General features: G+C 35.1%; 2 protein-coding genes across 2 annotated transcripts in view; both read right to left on the bottom strand.

Moving 5' to 3' along the window:
• LOC132325704 (ryanodine receptor 2-like) overlaps positions 1 to 7,315 on the bottom strand; it is a 38,762-nt gene extending 31,447 nt beyond the window's left edge. The window contains exons 1-9 of the mRNA XM_059843287.1: positions 7,071 to 7,315; positions 6,727 to 6,841; positions 5,692 to 5,852; positions 4,912 to 5,071; positions 4,681 to 4,767; positions 3,750 to 3,898; positions 2,050 to 2,851; positions 1,337 to 1,537; positions 1,102 to 1,207 (exon numbers count right to left, since the gene is read on the bottom strand). Coding sequence (XP_059699270.1) covers positions 1,102 to 1,207; positions 1,337 to 1,537; positions 2,050 to 2,851; positions 3,750 to 3,898; positions 4,681 to 4,767; positions 4,912 to 5,071; positions 5,692 to 5,852; positions 6,727 to 6,841; positions 7,071 to 7,315 — 2,026 coding nt within the window. The remainder of the gene's footprint in view (positions 1 to 1,101; positions 1,208 to 1,336; positions 1,538 to 2,049; positions 2,852 to 3,749; positions 3,899 to 4,680; positions 4,768 to 4,911; positions 5,072 to 5,691; positions 5,853 to 6,726; positions 6,842 to 7,070) is intronic.
• Positions 7,316 to 8,250: 935 nt separating this feature from the next.
• The window catches only part of LOC132325703 (ryanodine receptor 2-like), a 132,546-nt gene continuing 118,513 nt past the window's right edge, over positions 8,251 to 22,283 (bottom strand). The window contains exons 23-26 of the mRNA XM_059843286.1: positions 18,542 to 18,689; positions 15,419 to 15,627; positions 13,339 to 13,513; positions 8,251 to 8,495 (exon numbers count right to left, since the gene is read on the bottom strand). Coding sequence (XP_059699269.1) covers positions 8,251 to 8,495; positions 13,339 to 13,513; positions 15,419 to 15,627; positions 18,542 to 18,689 — 777 coding nt within the window. The remainder of the gene's footprint in view (positions 8,496 to 13,338; positions 13,514 to 15,418; positions 15,628 to 18,541; positions 18,690 to 22,283) is intronic.

Genomic DNA, 22,283 nt, shown 5'->3' with positions numbered 1-22,283 from the left:
TCATCGAACCATTTTCTGGATTTTTTAGTTTCCAAAATAATTTCTGAAGTTAAAGGTTTTGTAAAGAGTTTTTTAGCAGTCTTGAATTTTATAGGATGTTTCTTCATGACATAACATCATTCTTCTCCATTTATTGCATTTGGTTCTAGTTGTCTGATTTTTTTTGCATTAGATACAATTCCATTTATATTAAAAGTTATTTTGTTATACTTTGTTGTAACAGGGCAATTAACGCTACACTAAGCAATGATCATCAGTAAATTATCACAAAATTATTTGGATGATAGTCTCCTCTACCAAACTAATTAACAGTAAAGACACTGAAATGTTTTATCAAGTGGAACAGAGATGGTCTCAAATTACCTAAATGAAATGCCTACTCCCTGAGCTCTAATTGTGCTTTTTTGATATGCAAACTTTCAACATATTGTCTCTCAACCATTCCACAAAATGGGAATCCCCAAGTGGTGGCTGACTAAGCAAGCAAACATTGGACTTAGGATGTGTAACTGTTTTACTTATTTTGCATTATATGGAGTAATTAGTTCTGCTCTATAGTAATGCACCCTCTGACCCACAAAATTCATTTTCTACTTGTAGATAATGCAAATTCCTGTTTTCCTCTACAAGAAAAAGGTAATGAAAAAAAATATGTTAAGTAATTTGAACAGCGGAGAATGACGGAAAGCAACTAAAGGAAAATTGCAAGAATCAAAAGATAAAGCTTGTTTTCCTTTCAAATGTTTATCTAAATTATTTACTTCATCTGCATTACCTGTTACTGAACACAAGAAAAATACTGAAAATTTGATGTATGGACTGTTTTCCCCATAACGACAGAAGGAAGGAACTGAGTTTGTCAGCCTGCAAAACTGATGTTTACGAAACAAAACATACAACATTCCCTTCTACTTTAACCAGATAAGAATATTTCCTTGGTTTTGACTAAAAGTTAATTATTTTTATTTGATAATACTTAAAATTTTTACAGTGTAATTTACAGACTATTCAGTTGATGTTTCTTATATAAAATTTCTTATAAAAATTGCTTCTAAAGGTAATAAAATTTAAAAAGTAAAAATATTCAGTAACAAGACTTACCACAGTGTGTCATTAGGTCTTCATGGAAATCCAAGAGTTGATCCCGAATTTCTTCAGGGCAAGGACAATCATTTTTATCATCTTTGAAGTTCAGCAGCATGTTAATCTTAGAGAACACAAAGAAAAGACAAATTACACTGATCTCCAAAAGGAAAAACTTTAAAATCAAACAGTACTCTGCAAAAAAAAGCAAATAAAGTGCAACGAGAAAGAAACTGTCCATTGTAAGCTGTACCTGCTCTTGAGGAGGGGATCGAAACTCTTTTGTTTTCCTAGCTGTCAGAGCAGCAGACATGTTCAAGGCCTGCATCACTTCATTGTACCGAAAGCGCTGATTCTCTTGGAGCTTGGCCACGAAATCATCAGAAAACGCGACGATGGCTTCTATTCGGTGCCGCACTTGGCAGTCACACAGGTACTGGAGTAGGTGACACATCTGAGAAAAGAGTATTGCAAGAGACATGAGTTGGCAAGCTGAGAAATATCTTCTGCATATTAGGCAAGTAAGGATAGATTTCCTACAGCAAGTTACTATCAAATAAAGTGTCTGTATCATTTAATGCTGCTATTTACTACACATAAAGCAATCTTACACCAGGAATATCTGACATCTGCAAGGGATTAATGTTCCTCAGACATAAGTAAAGTTACAAGAGAATGGATTTATCCCTTTCTTCTAGGGAATTTATTTTCTGTTTGAATCCATAAAAAGGAGGAATTCACTTTTAATGGCATTGAGCAAATATTTATTTTTAATGAAACCATAGTTGCTTGTTCTATGATGAGCAAGTTTATATCATCAGAAAGATACTAAGTCTTTTCATTTTCTGTAAGGAAATTACATCTCTATTTAACTGAAAACATTAATTTCAAAATGCTTTATTCCTTGAAAGATAAATTTCCACATGAAGAAAACAGGAGCAACCACTATCAAGACAGTATTTTTACCTGTAATTTAACAGGTTCTGGAAGTTTCATCTGAAGGAGTCCTTCCTTTGGCATTTGCTCCCCTCTGGTTTCTTCTTCTCCTTCTTCTGATTTGAGCTCATCTGAATTGAACTCCTTCTCTGAGAAATCAATTTCATCCTCCTGGCTCATTGCTTCTTTGAAAACTCGGGGCTCAATCAACTGCAAGATGTGTTTCAGATCCTCATTGTGGAAGATTCCCATAATTAGGAGGGTATAAAAGAGCTTGATGAGAGGAACAAACAGAAATTCTGTAGAACCTCCAACTGGATCTCTGACGTGGAGGCTTCCCTCCTGGACAGCTTCAGTCAGCATCTCTATGGTTTTGGCCTTCAAAATTTCCAGAGGGAATTCAGGACTGAACTGAAAGCATTCACTGCTAATGCTTACAAAACTCGGAGAGGAAAACTGCATTCTTGGCCTTAATGAAGTGCTGAGTCCTATACCGGGAAGGCCGTGTTTTTTGTTTTCATCAGGAAACAAAGTAATACTCTTGGTCTCATCTGTCATTGGAACTATAAATTCATTATTCATCATCAGCCTGGCAGTTGCATAGGTATTGAGATGGATGTCAATGAGTAAGTCGTAATATCCTGCACGTAATAATCCTGGCATATATTTATTCTCAATGGCATAGAGGAGCTGAGACTCATCCACATGGCTGCACAGAGCATGGGCCACTCGGTTGTTGCCTAAAGCACAAACGGCTGAATACAATCGGAGGGTGTGGTAGTGAAATTTCAGCAATTCCTCTTGTTCTGTCAGCTCTAAAATATCAATTGTTCTGCAGAGAAGAAAAAAACAACATAGTAAATCACATATGCAAAAATGTCTTTTTAAGGGATTCAAACTTCTCCCTAAGGATAACATCAGCACAGGATCAGTTCCAGGGATGGGTTTTTTCCACATTTCAGCTTTCATGTGAGAAACACACTGTCAATGTAATAATCAAGACTAATAACAAAATTTAATCTCAAATTTATTCAAGTAACTCCTAAAATCATTACTTAAACTACTTTCAGTGGGAAAAAAAAAGCAAATTATTTACTTAACACAGAATATTTTTCTATACTACAAACAAGAATTCACGCAACTGAAAATTAGGGTTTTAAACCAGTCGGGGTTAAGATATTTATATCATTTACTGGCTTTAAATCTGGGGGTGCAAAGTGGCAACAGACTAACCAGTACATTTGAGGAGGGTTCAGTGTTGGGGCTCTTGGTGAATTCATTTTCTGTTTAGGCATTGGCAAAATGCTCAGATATTTGGGTATCAAGGAAATCACAGAGATAAATTCTTCAATTGTTTTCATTAAATTTAGGAAAATTAAGGGAATGGAATAATTAAATTGGTCACAAATCTTGAAAAATCTCAACATAACCAAATTTTTCCTTATTTTACAGATTATCTTGAATAATTCATAAGCAGTGTTTCTTTCATTTTCTTTGCAAATCTGCATATACTATTGAAATGTTTGGAGGGAAATTGGGGAGAGGTTGGAAACAGAGTAAAAGGGAGATTTTAAAACACTGGAAACCTGTATAATTTTTAATATTAGTTTAAACATGCTGTCTGTATTTACTTGTGTTATAAATACAGAGAAGACCTTGTGCCTTTCTTACATAGATGGAATTGCATGATCCATAATCCCAAGATAATTCTGGTACAGTACAAAACAAACATCAACCTGTTTTCCTCAGGAATATGGAGGGCCATGAACTGCAAAGGATTCAGGCACTGTATCATCCAGCCTTGACGTTCACTGATCCGAGACACATCCACCTTCAAGAAGTGGTTTGGCACTCTGCTCCAAAGTACATGAGTCAGAAACTGGACGTGGAGACGTGGGGGACATTGAGAGACTGGGTTTTTGTGTTCACTTTTGAATAATCCAGCAGATAATGGCATTACATTCTGGAAAATTCCAAAGGAAGAGACAATTAGTTTCCTCATCTTTACCAAAAACTGCATTTCTTTTCCAGAAATATACTCAATATACAGTAAAGTCAAGTAAAACAGGAAATCAGCATTTTCACTAGTTTTTAGAACAAACAACTGCAACTATTAGAAGATTAGCAGCAATACAGCATTTTCCATATTTGTTTTTTAAGAACTTGACTGCCACATGTGGTTTATGTGGTTTCTTCCTTGGACCCCACTTTTCTTTTACCTCTTCTGATTTCTTAGACATCCAAGTATCCAAAGCAAGGTAGAAAAATTCAGCTGAGTTTTCTTGTGTTCTATCTGAATGTACTTTAAAAATTGTTTTAAAACTCTAACCAAATTCTTCAGATACACCAGTCATCCATTCTCTGTTGGTAAAACTGAAAGATTTGCTTTACCAACCCAAGTGATTTTGTTTCACCATGAAAGACAAGACTGGGAAAATTCTGATGAGTTTCAACCCTCTTTATTCAATGTACTGTATTTTAAATTCATTAAGTATTGAAAACTGAGTTAAGAATAAAAATAGCAATAGTGCAAACACTTGGAATCATAGAAATGTCCCAAGTACCAAGAACACATCACAGGAAATAAATGGCAATAATAAAATAAACCTATTTTATATGATTTGTTAGTCCTAAACCGGCAAAAATCCCAGCATTATTTACCTTTATTCTTCCCAATTCAAATTGAAAAACATTGGGGCTTGTAGCTTGAGCAAATACAGCAGGAAACAACTTTGTACTTGGTTCAACCTAGATCAAACAAAGGGAAAAATTACTGCTGTAGCAGCGATGACTACGTTTTCTCTACAATCTTGTACTAAAGCCTCTAATGCAGCAGGCTAAGGATTCAGTTTTCCCCCTTCTTGCTGCAATACATCCTAAAAAAATACTCACCTGATAGTACGTGCCCAGCTCCTTGCCATTAGCTGTGAAGGTCAGCAGGCCACTGGCAGCATCAACCAAGCAGCCAATCTCCAGACCATTATTATTACGTCCTTGTCCAGGGCTCAGGCTCTCTCCTGCGCACACCATATAGCAGTTGCTGCGTTTTATACTGAATGTCAAAAGATAAATTTATTTATGAATGGTGTGCAAAATTCCCGCAACATACTAAGAACAACCTTGCATGGAGGCAAACATATTGTGGCTGAAAACAACGGAACACATCCTAGCCATTGCCAAAATTCAATGAAACATGGACATCATAACGGAAAGAAAAATAAAAACTGAAGATTATAATGTATGAAAAAGTCCAAATCATTTGTAAAATACCAAAGATGAAACTGACTTTGCAAGTCAAAGTTTTAAATCATTTAATGTTAAGCATAAGAAAAGCTTCTGGTACACATAATAATCTGGAGTGCTGATATGAGCTCATGTACTGATTTTGGCCTCACAAATCAATATTTACAGGATCATAATTTCAAACTATATAGAAAGCTGCACTATTTTACTTTTCAGTACCTATTGATTTGACTAGACTATTAGTCCACTGTTTCTTCTCAAGCAAGAGCACGTAACAATTAAATTAACACTTTTTTCTACTACTGTCGCTTTAATTATTTTTTCTACATCAATCCAATTACATTAAATGGAGTGGATTTACACCTTATAAATTGCAAGTTGCTTGTGCAGGTATCAGATATGGGGTTTCTTAAACAAATTGTAACCAACCTCTCATGAACCTTCCCTTTTTCGTCTCCCAGGGTAACTGTGACGGTACGCACTCTGTCCAAGTCAAAGCTTGTGTCATACTGGTGAAAGTCTGATGTAATCCAGCCCACCCAGACATTAGCAGGTTCTTGACCAGGAAATATTCTCACAGAGTAATAGTACTGTTAATAAAAAAATAATCGTATCAAATGTTAGTGTTTGTTCCCCAGTCTATCAGTTTGATTCAGAATTTGCTGCTCTAAATCTGAAAATGTCATCTATTTAAAAGTAGCATAGGCTTGTTCAAGTGCAATTCACCAAGCAAAGCAGCAAAGAGTATAAACACAAACCAAACACAATCAACAAAATATGCATTTTAAAACAAAAAAATGGACAAGACTAAATATGCAGCTTATATGCTTGTATTGAAGGCTTCTGCACCATAGCATTGTAAGTCGTATTGCTACAGCAACTATAATTTTTATACTGCAGGTAACTCCCTTTCTAGTATCTAATATCTTTTAGAAAGATAAGAACACATCCAGAAAAGGAGTGTTTGTTTTCCTTTGAGCATTGAGGAATCAGTGCTTATGGAACTGATCTTGTCAGAGAAAGATCTAAAAAACCTGCAAAAAACTTTCACTGGGAATTCCATTAAACAAATATTCTGAAAAATTAGTAGAGGTGTTTTCAAACGGTCCTGAACACTGACCTACTAGTTTAATGTAGCTTTTCCAAATTATTCCATTATTCTTAAACTGTTTAATTGTCCTCTTTTATGTCTAGTGTTATCAAGAGTAATTTCAAATACAGATTAAATCAGTTTATAGGTTTTCATTTGGAAACAGTTTTAGTCTGACAATCAAATCAAAATAAAATGAACATAACAATCTCAACTTAAATAGAAGTTCAGAACTACCACAGGCATTTAAACTGAAAATTAGATTGTTTCTGAAACTCTTACAACCAAAAATAAAAGAGTAAGTATTAAAAAAACCCAAAGTAAACAACTAAAAAACACCAAACAGCTAAAACATCAATCCTATATTACAATACCGTGGAAGTTTGCATCAAATAATCATAGTCATCCCTATCATCTGCTAGCACATCCTCAGTAAGCCGTGCAGAGTGACTCATGCTATAATCTGGCTTTGTCCTCCTGAGCATAAATCTGCAATAAAAAAATTAAAATTAAAATATCTACTAAAAGCCCAATCACAAAGGCAAATTATTTAGAAAATAGAAAGAGACAAGCTTATTTTTAAAAGCACTTAAATTAATTCTGACCTTAAACTGTACACTCAAAAGTTACTTGACTAGTTTGTCAGACATGAGTGGCATTTTTCTCTGCTTTGAGAAGCAGAAAGGGGAGAGGTGGGAAAAGGTAGCAAGCTACTGACCTTTGTTTAAGACGTGAGGGCTTTTCTTGAACATAATCTTTATGGTTATTCAGCTCTGGTTTTGTGGCATCTTTTTCTCTTTCTGTTCGGTCAGGAACTAGATGACCATGAGCAGTTTTCATCAGAACCTCAAAATCAGAATCAGCATCATAATCTTCCAAGTCATTTTTTGGGCCAAAAAGACCAGAGCCAGGTAACCCTCCCGCAGGTGATCTGGAGAACACCTCAGCACATTCAATGGGCATGCTCAATCGAAAAAACATGACATCTGTTTTACTGTTCTGTGAACCAAAGGACTTCTGGGTGACCTTCAGACAGGGACAGCTGTCTATGGTGCCATCAATTCTCATCACCTATGAAACATAAAGATGTAGTTTTTTGTAAAGCTGATGCTTTTTCTGCCATGTAAATATTCAATTTCTATTTCCACAATAAGCATGCATGACTTGCAAAACTTGCAACAGCATGTCTAATGCATTGCAATCATGTGCTGCCATTTTGAAGGGAAATAAATACTATGAGAAGTGGATGGGTTTCGTTGCTCCATTATTAAAGTATTGAAAAAAAAGTCACAAAGAAATTATGCCACTCACCATAACTCTTTGCAACATAAATCCAACACTGCCCAGAACAACACAGACCAAGGAATAAAAAATCATGCATGTACATATGAAACTGTTTCTTAAATACCACATACCAGCTGAAAAAGAGTTCTTATTAGATCATTACAGAAGAATTTCATGGCAAACCCACAAGGCATGAATTCAGTTCCATCAAGATGCACAACTGATTGGGACATAAGTGTTGACACAATTGGCTAATAAATATTTATTACAATCAAAACCAATTAGTTATGGAAAAATTAAAAAGCATGTGCACTAGAACACATGGTATCTGTTATATTAAAATGCCCAGTTTCTGGAAGTTGCTTACACAGCTCTCACTGCACAAGGAGCTCTTAATGAGGACATCTTGTATAATTTGTCTCTCAGATTGTCATGCTAACCCAGGTCACAGATTTTGTAGAAAGAAAAACTACCAATGGAACAATTACATTCTTTGCAACCCTACAGAATGTAAGAAATTTGTAACAGGTGTAAGATTCATCCAGAATTGGGTCAACATATCACAATAAAATCTTGTTTGTAAGTACAAAAGTAAAGACATAACTCAAACATATTCAAGTGTCTAGAAACATTTCACTAGGGTCACAAACCTCAATATGTTCATGGTTTTGTGGCACTGGCAGAAACTGAGGAAGCCTTTTACTCAGCCATATGGTGATGTCTCTGTTTGTATTAACAGCAAAGGGTTCATACCCTTCCTGTAAGCCACATATCGTGAAATATTTTAGAGTGCTGACATCTTTTCCAAAGTTCATTCTTCCCACTTGAGATGGGCCCAGGCTGCACACAGGTAGAAATCCTTAAAACAAGATGAAAGAACACATGGGTTATACAGAATGAATATCAGTGGACTGCTCTCTTCCGTAACTGAATTAAAAACCATTTGTGGGGAAAAAAAACCAAAAACCCTAAGAGCAAACATTATAAAGGTAAGCAATGACCAAGAGCACATCACATCTTGCAAGTCACCAAGTAATGTATCTTAAACATCATTGTGAAAATAAAAGCCCTCTAATAGCCATCGGTATTTTTAGGCAACATTCAACCTACTCCAGAGAGTCAGATAGGCAGCTCTTCATTAATCTCTCAGCTGAGCTGGCATAATATTGCCAATTTTACCTTAGATCTCACTACTTTTGGTATTCCTCCTAAAATGTCATTTTTCATTGTATTTTGAGAGAATCTTACTTCAAAAGTAATACAGTGCTTGTCCATGCAACGATAATAGTGGAAAAAAACCTACAAATATGCACAAAGTGTATGTCATAGATTTATTTTAAAAATTAAATTAATTCTTATTTAAAATTCAGAAAACTCTGGTTCTGGAAAATGAGAACTGACAATATGACACCATAGCTTAATGAAACTAAAGTTATTTTGGTTTGGGATTGTTTTTTCTTTCTTACCTTTTTAATCAGTTTTACATTTGTATGCATCATACTGTTTCACTAGCACAGGGAACACATTTGTGACTTCTTTTTGCAATTTTTTTCCCCCCTGATTCCCCAGAATGGGCAAGGGCACTTTCCCCATACAGCTGTTCTGCAGGCACATTTTCATTTTTCTTTTTCTTGATTTCAGCTTCACAGTCTAAAAACCTAAGAAAATCTTTTCTTTCTTCTATTTCTTTTCATCCTGCTTTTCAATTTCCATAGCTGCAAACAACTATGCAGATTTGTTTGACCTAGTTATTAACAAAATGTTTTCTTTTTTATCAACAAGAAATATGAAGTTCTGTTCAGTGATTCTGATTCACCTGAACATAACAGGTATTGAAAAATATAAGGGGAAAATACCAAGTAGTTCCTCACTTTTCTTTAGGCTGCCCAGAAAAAAAAAAAAGTCTATTCATGGTGTTTGTTCTTCAGACACAAAGCAAACTCCAGAGCACCATCTACAGGAATTACTGTCCACCAAATAAATGATCAGTCTTCAGTACCACTTTTGGAAGATTCTATGACACATACACAACGATGGTTGTCATGTGTATTTACATTAGAGACTATAAATTTAATGACATTAACACTATTAGCCATAATTTGAAGTCCACATTTTTATCTTCACAGCTTGGTTCTTAAATGACAAGGCATCAACTCCTCAGATAACACAGCTATAACTGACAACATGATAAATGTCAATTCTGCTAGCGCAAATCTAGAGATGGACAATAATGCAAGTATTTTCCAGCACTACACAGAACATAATTGCATTAAGCAACACATAAATAGGAAAATCACATTTACACATAGAGATATGTGCCATGATAAAGCCTAGCAGCTCTCGTAGGGACAACTTACTAGGCTCCTTGTTGAGTTAAAGGAATCCACAAGATGTTGCACAAGTTGCTAAGGAACTTGCCAAAATCAAAATTGTTTTCAACAACCTTACAATTCTCATTTCATCACCCAAAAAATTGTAATTCTTCTACCTACCTGTGGTTTCAAAAAAACCCCTAAACCTCCCAGACAGATTAGATGTGAAGCAAGTATCTTAAACACACACACAGACATAAAATGTAAATAAATGCACATTTGACAGATTCCCTGAAAGAAAACAAAGAAACATGGGAAAAACTCCTACACAGGTAAAGCTGTCATTGATGTTTTTATCCAATGCAGTGTGTCCCATGAAATTGGCCACAGGAGGCAACGTGAAATCCAGATGACAGTCCCTCTCACCAATACAGCTCTCACTGATAACAGAAGGCACTGTACATGTAGCTGATTCCTGCACATAATTGTAACTGTAACTGTGGCTCTGTATAAATGGAATATAAACACCAGTCCCAGTCCTGACCATGAAAACCTTACTTCCATCTCTGGTGAAATTCTTCATCAATTTGCCAATTCTTTAGTTGTTATTTAGGTGTTTTAGGGCTCTTCCATACATGATAAAGACAGAGCATCTCATAGGTGGTGTGCTGTTAAGACAGCTACATATCTTTCTACAGAATAAAAATGAATTTCAATAGCCATCTTTGAATGGGTATCCAGCCATTTTAAATATGATCATTCACAGATCCCATGTAACCCTTGCAGGCTGGAGGCTACATGAAAAGATTATTTACCCCTAACCTGGGTCCTTATCTCCTGATACATAACTGGGCTATGGAGAAAATTTTATTTCACTGTATGAAATGGCAAAACAAGTAGAAAGACTTAAACACTACCACAAGAAAAGTTACCCTCTAGCACTGTCTGCCATACATAACAAAAGCATAGGACAGCAACACTTTTCATCATGTTCCCTACTTTCAAGAATACAACATGAACCTCCTGATTCAATCTGTCAAACACTACGAATAGTTTCTGCTCACAGAAATCACGACTTGACAAAATCAAATTTTAGTTGTACAAGTGTACTTGTTCATATCTACAGTCAAATTTACCTGCTACAAATGCATAAAAAGATGCCATTATGTTTATCAATTTTACTACTGAGATGATACCTCTTAAATAAATTCATCTGCCATAATCCCAAAGAGCCCTTCTTATTGGTAGTACAACCTAAGGTGCAGCACAAGCTGTACTACTAAGCTGGCAGAGCACCATATCCCCTTTTCATTGTTCCTAAGTAAATTAAATCTACAGGACTGATTTACTGTATGGCTGCATCAGAAATTCTGTTTCCTAAAGAGAAAGGTCCCTTTTTGCAGCAGTGAAACATGCACATGATTGACTGATTTAAGTGACCTGCAGGAAGGTCTCAGTGCTGTTAAGCAAGAACCAGTAACAAAATCAAACTATATCCAGCCTTCCAAAAAGAAAAAAATAAACCTCCATAAATTCACTTTGGGTATTTCATACACACTTATATTCAGTTGTCTTCCCTTCCCCTTTCCTTTTGCCTCCAATATTTGTGTATTAAACACCCATAATAATTTCAAATATAGCTTTGGAGTTATTAAATATAAGATTAATCAGCACAATCCCTTGAAAATTAACTAGGACATCTTATTTCAAAGGCAAAGCCCTTTCCTACAAAAACAATACCAAAGGAACTTAATGTGAGTTACAAGGAAATTGTGGAAAACCTGAGACCTTTGACATAAAGTGACATGGTTACCAAAGCCCTCAGGCTCTGTGTCAAGCCTGGAACTCCTTTAGCAGAGAGATGTGTTTCAATTTGGACCTGCAGCTAGAAACAAGCACCAAGAAAAATACACCACAAAAAGTACACTGATTTCATCAACTTGGAAAAAATGCAGCCTACCCTCAAAATTTAATGGAATTTGAGTTTCTTTCAGAATCCCCTTTTCCTCAGTGGGAGTATACCAACTAATAACTGGAAAGCCACTAAAATTTAATGGCATCAAGATGATTTTTTGCATACAACACTAACAGCAAGCCACTCCTAGTATCACTTTTCTCTACCACAGCATCTAAGGAAATCCAAAGGCAGCAAAGTAACAGGCACCAGTCCAGCAAATTAATGGCAATTATGTAATTTAAAATGAAATAAAAATATATCTGATTGTTAATGTATGGCAGAGGAAGGAAAAAAAAAATCTCCCAAAGTACTCCTGAAAGTAAAATACTCTGAAATCCAGATGAAAATAAAGTGGTTAAAATTCAAAGAGGGAATTGCCTAATTAAGAAGTATGAAATACTTATTTCCCAGGGGAATAGGGTAGGGATGAGTAACCCAACAGTAGCATGTGAAGCTCTTATTGTTCAAAAAATTTAACTTTATGACTCAGCTACAGCTGTATTCTTTAGTAGATGGATATTATTTATGACAGAATATATGTACTTACTAGTAATGAAAGCTTAAAGCTTAATTTTTTTTAACATTACCATAGTTCAGAAGTTTTAGGCAGATCACTTACAATTTCTTACCCCTGTTCTGTTTCTATCTGCACACAGGTATATAATAAAATTTATAAACAAAGATACTTCTTTGGTACAGAATCAATCTGCCACCTGACAGACCGTCACAATCTTTGCTGTCTTCAGCAATCTCTTAAGTTCTGTCTTGACAGTAAACTAACACCTGCTTGTGGATGCTGAAACCTGCCCCAAGGACCCTACAACAAGCACAAAGCTCAATCTGCTGATATAGAATTAAGCAGAATATTCTGGAGGATATTTTTGTATCAGCTGACTGGATCAGGTGTCATTTCTTCTCCCAGTGCTAAAACGAAACTTTAAAGATAGCTTAAACTCACTACCAGTTTCTCAATAATTGGACAGACACTTGGTATTATTTCAGTACTTCATCTAGACAAAATCTGATGTCCTTGCCCCCCACGGCAGGAGGGTGCTTTTAAAAGGTCCCTTCCAACTCAAACTATTCTATGATACTTTCTATAATTCTATTACATCATATGGTGATCTACTGCAGTGAGAATGAAATATTAAAAGTCATGAATCTGTCTCCTCAGAGACATCCCTGAAAAACAGTTAAAGGGTCTCACAACAAAAGATAGCCACAAAGATCACCACAGAAAAACCCCTTCCTCATTGCCACACTCAGCAAACTCCCTTTCCAAAAGGCTAATACTAATCAAATAGAATAAAAGGACAAGTCAGGGGAGGCAGGGTCAGGGATGAGAACAGGGAGATGAAACACAAAAGAAACACGAAGTCAGAGCAAAAACCAGGCAGTAGCAAGTTAACAGCATGATGTATTACAGTACTTACCATCAGCAACCTCAAAGTCCTTGAACGCAAGTTCTGAGCCTGAGTCATCAAGCAGGATTTCACCATTTAAGGTGAACATCATGGTGTGCTCATTCATGTCAACCATACAGCCAACAACATCTCCTGCCAACCAAGAGCGGCCAAAATGCTCATTACCTTGATGCCACCGCTGCGCCTGAAATAATGAGAAGCATTTAAAAGAAAAGTAGTGACAATGTATGTGTTCTCATCTTCACGGGTAGAACTAATAATTAACTGCTCCAATTAAGATGGCATTAAAATTAACACTTTCACAGTGTATAATTCCAAAACTGTGTCTGTGAGTACTCTAAGCTGACTCTGAATATGGAAAGCCAACAATTAACTTCTTGACAGCGCCCCTCATGTCAGCATCATAAAACATTGCTAAGAGAGCTGACAGGGAAAATTGCTATTTCAACATTTTACTAAAAGGTAAGAGTATGGTTTTGTTTTCTGCAGAAGCTCCATGAAAGATATTTAATCCCAATAATATGCTATCAATTACAATGTTTAATAGTCACTCCCCAAACTCTTTTTAAGCAATTGCTTTTATTTAGCAGCCTAAAAATTCATTACTTGCAAACAATCTGTATTGTTTCCTTAAGTATAATTCTTAAAATATTTTGTGCAAAATAAATTAATCTCTTTCTCTCATATCAGATTTTGGAAATAATAGAACTGTGTGTGAATGAGACAAGCACTGTGTTTCTGATAGATTCCAGAGTAGTTGAGGGCATGATTCCTCTGACTGACTTTCAATTCAAAGACTGAAAAGGCTTTCAGTGGGGTCTTGCACTGGAGTTCAAATAAATTAAAATCCATTAAGAACTATTGTAACCAAGCACAGGGAAAAAAAAGTGTTAATAACTAATAACAGATAGGATTCCTATTCAAGTATTTCATCACAAGTAGATGTTTATGCTCTGTATCCATTCTGGAAGTTGTACAAAACCAATGAACCTTTCTCGATATCTTCAAGGTCAGTTTTTTTTTTTCCAGCCAAGTAAAGAACCCATTAAAATCAAACATAACAAAATAGCTTTGTGGACTGAGGCCTAAACATCAAACCCTAAGATTCAGAAGGCAACTATACAGCTATTCCAGGAAAAATAGAGGACTTGAATAGTTTACGTAAAACACTTTACAAAAAAACTTTCCAGTTCTCTTTTCAAGGAAAATTCTCATGCAATACAGGAATGGGAAAGAAAAAAATTCACACGGCATAAATAAAATACATCTTGAGAACTTTATCTTGCTGGGAATATCCAGGAATTTTGTTGATTTCTGTTACATATTTAAACAGTAATAAGGAAAATTAATACCAATACCAGATACAAGAAATAATTGGACAAAGAGTCATCAGCAGCCTTAATAACAATTAAGGTTCAGACAGCAGTTGCACTTGCCCTCATACTGAAATTAAAAATTTCAATGAGTCATTTAATCTATTCTGATGATAGTCAGTAATATAAAGGTTTGTTTCCCTATATATTTTTGCTACTAGATTTAAATCAGTCATTTTTGTCGTGCAGAGTTAAATTTGAGCAAATCTTAGTGGTTCTATCATACTTCATTTAGGCTGTAAGGATTTCTATGAAAACCTAGCTATATTCTCTGGAAAAGTATTTTTACAAATACTTTGGATCAAAGTTGGCCTCAAACACTTAGTGTTAATAATCTTAACCATATTTACTCTCTAATGGCACGTCTTATAGAGAGAACAACAGAGTGAAACTTTGAAGACATTATTCATAGCTAATTACAGCTCTGCCAGTATTTTGAATTTGATTAAGACACTTTGGTTATCAATTCTTTATATCTACTGTAGAAACATGTGAATTTGTGAAAAAACATTATAAAAATGGCAAACCTTGCTAATTAATTTTTCAGGTGACAGTGATTCTAGTTATTCTGCCTAGGCCCTCAAAGACAGAGAAATAAATGTCATGAAACATCAATGAAAGCAGAGAAGGCAACTGTGGCAATGATACGTGGAACAAGACAAAAAAACTAAAATTTTTGCAGCCACTCATATTATTACAGAGAAACACACACAAACCTTAAAGCCATCAAAAACAAAAGCTTCTTCATCCGAGCCAAGTTCCTGATCTGGCAGACAACCAGGCCTGGTCCAGCCAACTCTCATGTCTCCTGCAGTAACCGCCTCAAACTCAAAGTACCACTTCCCAGCCTTCACTGCATAGGTCTTTTCTGTACGGAAGATCCTGAACTTTTCCATTATTCCACTGCACACATCCAGTCTTGTTGCTGTAAGGATTAAAAAATACAAACAAGTAAAAAGGAAAAAAAAAATTAATGTAGAAAGTACTGTTTTCAATTACTGACAAGAAGCATTGAAAGCAAAAGCAAAAGGTAAAGGAATCCCTTTGAGCACAGACATGAAAAGAAGAATGTGCCTGTAGAACAGCCATGCTGGGAAAGTGACCTCACCCATCCTGGGAATTAGGGAAAAAAAACCAAAATGAAACAAAACAAAAAACAAAAAAAGACAAAGAAAGGAGAGGTTAGAAATCTTAATGCAGCTATAAATAGATGACTCAAGGATCATTCCAATTCTTTTTCTCAGATTGGGGGAAAAAAGGCCAAACGCATGGATCTTTCCCCACAAATTTGTAATGTAACAAATAAGCCCTGTGCAACATTTGAAAAGTCAGCATTCCAGTTTAATCACCACAATTACACTTCTCCCTGAGTTTGGTATAAGATCAAACTTGTCTGCATCTAGTTGCACCTGTTTGTTAGGCCATGCTAAGAACTTCTCCCTTCCTCTTCTATTTTCTCATACACATCAAGGTCAACATTTCCAATATCACTAGGATAGCCTATAAAATCGCATCCTTCAAAACCAACCATCACTTCTCATGCCACCATGCCTGACATCAGTTAGGTGAGGTTCATTAGGCTTCCTCTAAGCCATACATCTCTCTGCCACGTAATTCTTCATCAGAAAAATTTTCTCTTTGATAGTCTATGTAATTTATGCCTTAAAAACACTTTTGAAGACCCTCAGTACCTCACCTACACAGATGAAGCACCACAAAGCAAAGGTGTCTGAGAAATTGTTTTCTTTTTGGATTCTAAGTAAGAAAATGCTTTCTGGAGTCTAATCAATCCCAAAAATACAGCTGCTGTGGGAAAACAGTAAATAATAATTAAAAACATAAAAACTAATACTTAAGAACTTTGTAAAATTAATGTTTAAGTAAAAATTGATTGGAGATGCGGAACACCACTAGAGGGCTCTAAATCCCTTAATAACAGTATGAATTTTGGCTGATGAACGAGGATCCTTGTGACATGTTTTATTCATCTCCATAACTTGAAAAGCTCATAAACTGCAAAATCTAAATCCCCAAAATTACTAAAAAAATTTTTTTCTGAATATAATTCCAGTATTTGTAGAAGACTGTTTCGTGGAGAAAGACCAGTTCATTGGATACTGTTCTGCAGTTCCTGTCCTCTGGGAATTTTGCAACAACCTGGATCACTTCTTTCAGATTCAAGGATTGCACTAGTGTTCTTTACATTCCATTACTAAATCCATTCACAGAACCAGCTCAACAATCTCTGCATTCTAAGGAAAAAGAGAGTGGTTTTCAACAGTCCATACCCAAGGAAAGGCAGCAGCATGTAGTTCTCAGAGCTGTAAATGAAAAAGAGGACTACTATTCAGCAGGATGTGGGAGAGGCTGTGGAAATGGAGTGTTCTCTCTCCCCCTCTTGCCTACACCATTAGACAGCCCCTAGATTTTCACAAGAGGCAAAGGCCCCCTGTACCAACCTAACCACCTTCTCAGAACCAAAGACATGTCATGCTCAGTCTTTCTTTGCAGAATGTCCTTCCCAACAGTACGAGGAGAAGAAATTCTAGGGTTATGCAGCAGGGTTACACTCTCCAATCTAGGCAGATTTAAGATTGAGACCACCAACACTGTCCATTCCACTGAGGAACATCCTTCTACCCATACAGCAATCCAGCCTTGCTACACATTCATGGTCTCAGCAATGCCTCATATTTAAGTGTAATTTAATGGCAGTATCTCATAAAACCTAAGGATCAGAGCATACATGTGCTTTGGAAAAGAAATTCCAAATGGTAGGTTCCCTGTGTACAATTTAGGTATGAATTATGTCTCCTGCAGAAATGCTTTACTGAAGGTCTATGGCTTAAATAGGTCAAAACTTAAACCACTATCACTATATGAAGGGAAAAAAATTAAGTTTAGACACATTTCCCAAAATTTCCAAATTTTGCTGAGATTACAAAGATGCTAGTTTCAATTTTGATTATTCCATAATTTATTCCTTATCTTTAAGTGAACTTCTAAAATAGAGTTGATAGGGGTTAGATATATTTATTTTATTTGTACATTATGTCTCCAGATTTCTTGTATTATATAAACATCATATATGCTGCCGTTTTTGAGTTAAATGTTGTGTGCTTTCTTTAAAAATTTGTTATTAGTTCACATATTTTTTTCTTCTCTAGGATGCCTCAAACTGAAAATACTGCCCACAGTATCAATACAACATTCAACCCGGCAATGATGCAAGTTCAAAGAAAACTTGGTAAAAAGGGAATTAAAATTTACTTATAGTCTAATTCAACTTCCAAGACCTGAGGAAGTTCAGGAAACTTAAAGGCTCTAACAAACTATCTAATTATAGACTTGCAGGTAGACATTCACAGAAATTTGGTTGCAATCATTCAGTGTAGAAAATTTAATCTTGTATCTTTAAGGGTTTAAGTACAAGATTGTACACAAACTGTAGAATTCTTCACTATTTAAAGTTAAAATTTTGGGATTATAAACTTCATTTCTACTGAGTTTATGGAGGTTTTTTTCTTATTTTGTGTTGAAATAGCAAATAAAGCACTAAATAAAAACTATTCCCAAAAATTTTGTTGATTGGTTTAATTTTAAATAATTGCTTTAAAATGTAAAAATGTTATATTTTGTAAATATTCATTTATGGCCACAGGACAAGGAAAGGAAACAAAAAGGAAAGAAAGAAACTAAGATCTAAGAGAAGAGAAGATGGAGAAAAGCACCTATTATATTTGGAAACATCCATTCAAAATGTTTTATTGGAACAAAAAATTAGGTAGCAGAGCGGAAAATTCTAAATTTTTTTGAGAAAAAAGGTCAAAATTAATTACCATGATCTTGATCAGGAGCTTCCAAATTGTAACCATAGCCTAGAAGGGTGCGGACGGCTTCCCGAAGACTGTCTTTGTTGGACTTCTTTGTTCGATCATCCAAAAGAGCGTACGGAACGAGGCGAGGATTCCGTCGGTTTTTCACATCCTGCATGAGTATGAAAAACCAGCTCAATTTCAGAAACTGTGCTTTATCTGACAAAAAAGATTATTCTTCAATAACACCATATAAATTAATGTTATAACAACTGAAATCATGTAACTTCAAATATGGTAAGGAATCAGAGAAACTGCAATAGTCTAGAAACTACAAGACTGAATTCACTAAAAAAAAGGGACACACGCAAATAAACAAAGCTCTCATTATTTTACCTGCTGTAAGTTTCTGTCAATTTTACTTAATAAAGTAACAATACAAACCACAGAAACAAGGATAGAGCCAAAGGGAAAAGCCAAAAGAATTATATTTCATACACTGTTTATGAAGCAGCTACCATAACAAGAAACTTGTTTCTAACTAAAGCTGACATTGCTACCATAAATATACAAAATTATCCAATAATTAGTGTGATAAAAACAAAAGAACAAAATACTACTAATGAAAAATAAGAAGTGTGCAACACTAATTAAAAAATTACAAAATAGATAATAAACACGTGCCTTACTATAACAACTATTTAAGACATGTATTTTTCAAAAATAAAGGGGTTTGCAAGAATATGATTTATGTGTTCCACATATAGAGTTTTTGCAATAGATAATTGAAAGAATCACTCTCCAGCTGAAATGAAAATATTGGTAAGGTTTAATCTTTGAATTTTAGGTTTATTAGAAAACACTGATTAGGTTTTCCTCTACTGCAAAATGATCTTACTTGAAAGCAGTGTTTAACTGGATTATTTAAGTGGCTAATCTAATTTTTAGTGAATAAGAGAATTGTTTTCTTGTCTATATTTTTTTCTCACGTCCTGTGAGAATTTATTGGCAATGAAAGAAACCATGCAAAGAACTCTTCGTGTTTTTCCCAATATCTGCATTTATTAAAAAAATTCCAGAGTGGACATAGCATATAAACAATAGCTGCTATTGAGAGGCTTTCATTATTGTTTAGATTAAGTATGAAGTCCAAAACCAATGCCTATTATTTGAGAAGACAGTGTCTACACGAAAGTACCTTACTTCTTTTACAGCATTACAGTTCTCGTTTTAGGAACATATGTGGTTTCAATTCTATCTTTTCAAGAAGAGAAGAAAAGGAACATCCATTCTGCAAAAATCTTTCAGGCATCTTTTGCTACTTTTTAAATGCTTAGATGCAAGACTATCTGCCTCTTGCCTTGTCATGGTGAGCAGATATTGAAAGGTCACTTATAAACCAGTGCTTGATGAAATCTGGTCCTACAAGTTATTCCTCTAGGAGAAGAAATGTTAAGGCATTACCTACATGCTAAAATGGCTAACAGAAAGATAAAGGTAAGGCATTGCTGGTGACACAAATTACAAAACCATATCAACTCTAATTATATTTCGTGGAAAGGACAGTGGCAGGGCTAACACTAATACCATTTGAGAGATCCACTTTTCATATTTGTTCCAAATTCTTAAGCTGACATCCAACGTTTAATTTGGTAGATGTGAAAAAGGGCTGTGTCCTTCAAGCAAATGCTGAAGTAAACGTTATGAGAAATTATTTTTGGATATAAGAGTATTCACATTAACATTTGAGGTGATGCAACACTGTGAGTTTGATTATTTGTTATTGAAAGGACACAAAAAGAGAAGAGAGCTTTCCTCTGAAGCGCTCAACATTCAAAAACCATTGTGAAATACTGTCTTTAAAAATATGAAAGTTTGGAACAATAAATATGTAACTTATTATCAATGATATAATGTTAGACTAATGCATTTGTAGTTACTATAACAACCACTAACACAAATTAACATACAGGCAATCAGCTGATACCAATGTATAAAATGAAATATAAGTGCTTTTAAAACGACTAAGCACAAAATGAGAGCAAGGAGAGAAAAAAAAAGGAATACAGAAATTGATTGTATTATACCAACTTGATTTTACAGATTTTTTTCCTTGGATCTACTTTTATAACATTGTGACCTTTTTCAACTATTCAAGCCTGCAGCTACATCTTTAAATTTGAATATGAGAGAAGATTTTTCTTTTAACAACTTTGTTCTTTTTTTTTTTCTTATTACACATCTATTTAAATTTTGAATGTGTCACTAATTTCTGAATTAAGCACTCTTATTGCTATATTTATCATAAATTTTAGTACTAATGACCTTCTGCACCTCTCTGGTGTAAGTGCAGAGAATGATCCTGTGCAGTGATTGAGCTTTGCACATTCGCAATCAAGTCAACAAGAAAACTGATTAGCTAAGAGTGGTAATTTTTACTGAGTACATTTCCAAGCAGTACAGAGACAGAATTCACCCTACTCAATACAAAGATGTTATTGTAGACTGTTAAAATAAGTTTTAACATTCAATCTAATTTTTTAAGGTGTTTTTTGCCAGAATTTTCCAGATTTGACAGTCTAATGATTCATCAGAAGACTATTTGGTACAGAGTGTGTCTGGCAACTACTTTTTAATAGCCAAATGTTTGAGCTGGGTAGCACACATGATATTTATATAATTCTTTTGTTTTGAATTCAGAACCTATCATATCACAGAAAAAAAAAGGGGGAAAAAAGCCTATGTATTTTATTACACAGCTTTGTCTTCATTTCATGTGACAAACATCCATTAATAATTTAGAATTTAATTTACTTTACTTAGGAAAGCATTGAAACCATAAAAAGTTGGGATGCCGGGCAGAATGTGCCCTGGATGGAAGTAGCAATGTTAAATGTCAGTGATATAGCACTGATCATGAAAAGTCAGTATTACTTTTCACAGTGTACATGACAGATTCTGAAATAGGTAGCAAATGATAGACAAACAACTATTTGAATGGGCACTCATACACTTTTTCGTAGGGTATATAAGGATATCAATTAGGCAATAATTGATCAACAATGGGCCAATTTAACTGCATAAGTTTTTTAAACTACATGTAGGTCTTAAAAGAACTGCAGGAAATATACCTAAACACACACACCAAAATACATCAACAAGCCTCTTAAAACTTCCATGACAGGTAAAGAACACTGCTGCAAAGTACCTCCACGGTAACATGTCAGATGTAAAGTGCATTCTTTTGTTCAATGAGTCTGTGATGTGTCTATAACTGATAACCGATCTCGAGGCACTGGACCTACAACTGGTCTTGGAACTTGCACAGACAGATCTCACGTAAGAATGAAATGAGGAATGCCCATACCATCTCCAGCAGCAGAGAAAACCATAGCCAAATTCTACAAACAGCTCTAAAAGAACCTAGTAAGAGATGCAGTGTGTGCTTCAGCACTAATTCAGTGCTGAAGAACAAAAAACAAAGCATCATATAAACCTCTAAAAGACACCTGAAAATAATAATGTAGTTTTCAGAGCTATAAATGTTGCAAAGCAGTGCACTCCTGGACCTTCCCAAATCTCTAAGAAGTTCAGGAATAGCAGAGACCACCAGACTAAAGGAAACAAAAAGTCACCAGAAACATATGCAGATAAGTGCTTAACAGAAGGAAAGATAGGAAAAGACTGACAAGACTGAAAAGTTAAAACACGTAGTAGAAAGAGTGCAGGAAAAAGATGATAATAAATTGGGAACACACATGATTTA

Source organism: Haemorhous mexicanus, chromosome 3 (genome assembly GCF_027477595.1).
Source record: "Haemorhous mexicanus isolate bHaeMex1 chromosome 3, bHaeMex1.pri, whole genome shotgun sequence".
In the NCBI taxonomy this organism is placed as follows: Eukaryota; Metazoa; Chordata; class Aves; order Passeriformes; family Fringillidae; genus Haemorhous; species Haemorhous mexicanus.
The sequence above is the reverse complement of the archived record's forward strand: the minus strand, read 5'-3'. Positions and strand labels throughout refer to the sequence as shown.